The 1,854-nt window shown below is 44.5% G+C and overlaps 1 protein-coding gene across 1 annotated transcript in view; it reads right to left on the bottom strand.

Annotated features, from left to right (window-relative positions):
• Nucleotides 1-864, bottom strand: part of LOC114581122 (protein NUCLEAR FUSION DEFECTIVE 4-like) — a 3,342-nt gene extending 2,478 nt beyond the window's left edge. Inside the window, exon 1 of the mRNA XM_028700538.1 lies at nt 4-864. Within this exon, the coding sequence (XP_028556371.1) occupies nt 4-864 (861 nt within the window). The remainder of the gene's footprint in view (nt 1-3) is intronic.
• Nucleotides 865-1,854: the final 990 nt, after the last annotated feature.

The following is a 1,854-nucleotide window of genomic DNA, read 5'->3' on the forward strand; positions in this document are numbered from 1 at the left end:
CACCGCCTCCACCGCCGTCTCCTCCGCCTTCTTCCCGCCTCCTTCTACATCTCCACCATCCCTCTCCTCCTCTCTTCCCCTTCCGATTACCCACTCCCCCACCTTCCAAACCGGCACCACTATCACCACCGCCACCATCACCAACAAAACCGTCGCCGGCCATATGCCCGATGACCTCCTCACAGCCGGAACCATCGTGTCAACCACCGCATACGCCCCAGTCACCCCTGCAATAACAAACATTATCACAAGACCGGCCTTCACATCCCTCGGCTTCTCCCTCATCGCTGCAACCGTCGGCATAACCAACAACGCAACCGCCGCCGGCGTCACCGCATTAAGCAACAAATATACACTCTTATCGCTCACCGCATTCTTTCTCCCAACAATGACCTGAGCCAAAGCTAAGTAGATATTCACCGTCAAGCCCATGTAACTCGTCGTTAGCGCGATAACGGCGCCGTGATCCTTTCTCAAAAACTGTCGCATAACGGATCTGTAACCCGTCACATTTAACCAACAGATGCTGTTGCCATTCAGCACGTTGAGGAAAAAGAATTGTGTGTAGGAGAGAGATGTGATTTTGCGGCAGAAGAAAAGGAATTGCACTCCGTAGCCCACGGCACCAAGCGCGGCTCCGATGGCCGGCACCGCCCATAGCGGCAGGCGTTTGGCGGCGAGCCCGGCGCACCAGCCGAGGAGCTTGCCTGCGTCGGAGGCGACGGCGAGGTTATTGAGTTTGAATTGGGTTATGTGGAGGCGAGACTTGAGCTCAGAGGAGTAGGCTGGGAAGTCTGTGTTGGTGCCGGCAATGGCTTGGAGCCAGATGATGGTGGAGAGAGTTAGCCATGGAAGGGCAGACATGGTCTTGTTGAGATTTGTTCAATATACATCAGTGTACCTAGACGTGTACGTGGACTATATTCAGTAATTTGAATTAAAGAAACAAGTTTTTGAGATTGTTGGGGTTATATAGTTGGGGAAAATATTGCTAGCAAATAAAGAATGGTGAAGGATTGGTTAAACAAATTGCACGTAGGTGCAATGAAGTATGTAGTATTGCTTGTACGATAGGGGAGAAGAGAGGGATAGAATATTATATTTTCGTGTATTCGAGAGGAACCAAATATATCTTAAACGGAGTATCTTGTACGTTACGGAGGGGAATTCACAGTTTGGTAATTGAATAGCTTGACCAAGAACAAAAACAATGTAAGTATGACAATTTTGAGGGGGGATTCATTGTAAAAATTATATACAGTTGTATTCGTCTTAAATTATGTACCGTTTAAAAATTGAATCACAACTTTTAATTGAGACATGGTGTGAAACCAACCTCCACAATTGGAGTATTGTTCAAACTGATTTGATCGGATTATAAGTCAGGTAATCTATTGAATTTCTGCATTTGAACTCACTTGCATATGTCTTAGAATTATCTCTATATAAAAATATTTTTATCAATTTTGAAGTGAGTTTTATAGGGGTGATCTGAATGTTTGTTTGTGTGATTTTTTTTTTTTCTAGAGCACCCAGGCACTGTGTTTTCTAGCGTCCAAATGTTGTACGTAGTATCAAGAATTTGGAAAATGAACAAGCACCCTAACGGTCAGCCGACAATCTCTGCACTTAAAATTATCCAAAGCCACTTTACACCCAATCCATTCCATTTGAGAAGCCGCCTAGTGAGAGAGAGAGAGAGTTTTCTAGTAAGAGAAAATTCATTTTGAGCTGTTTCAAGTCATTTTCAGCCATCGACCTATTAAAGATCAATACTCTAGAGAGTTCCAAATCAAAGAAAGTACAGTAACATCTTTGTAAATCTTTATCCACGTGTAAATATCCTAGTGGTGA

The sequence above is a fragment of the Dendrobium catenatum genome, unplaced genomic scaffold, assembly GCF_001605985.2.
Source record: "Dendrobium catenatum unplaced genomic scaffold, ASM160598v2 fragScaff_scaffold_1553, whole genome shotgun sequence".
Classification (NCBI taxonomy): Eukaryota; Viridiplantae; Streptophyta; class Magnoliopsida; order Asparagales; family Orchidaceae; genus Dendrobium; species Dendrobium catenatum.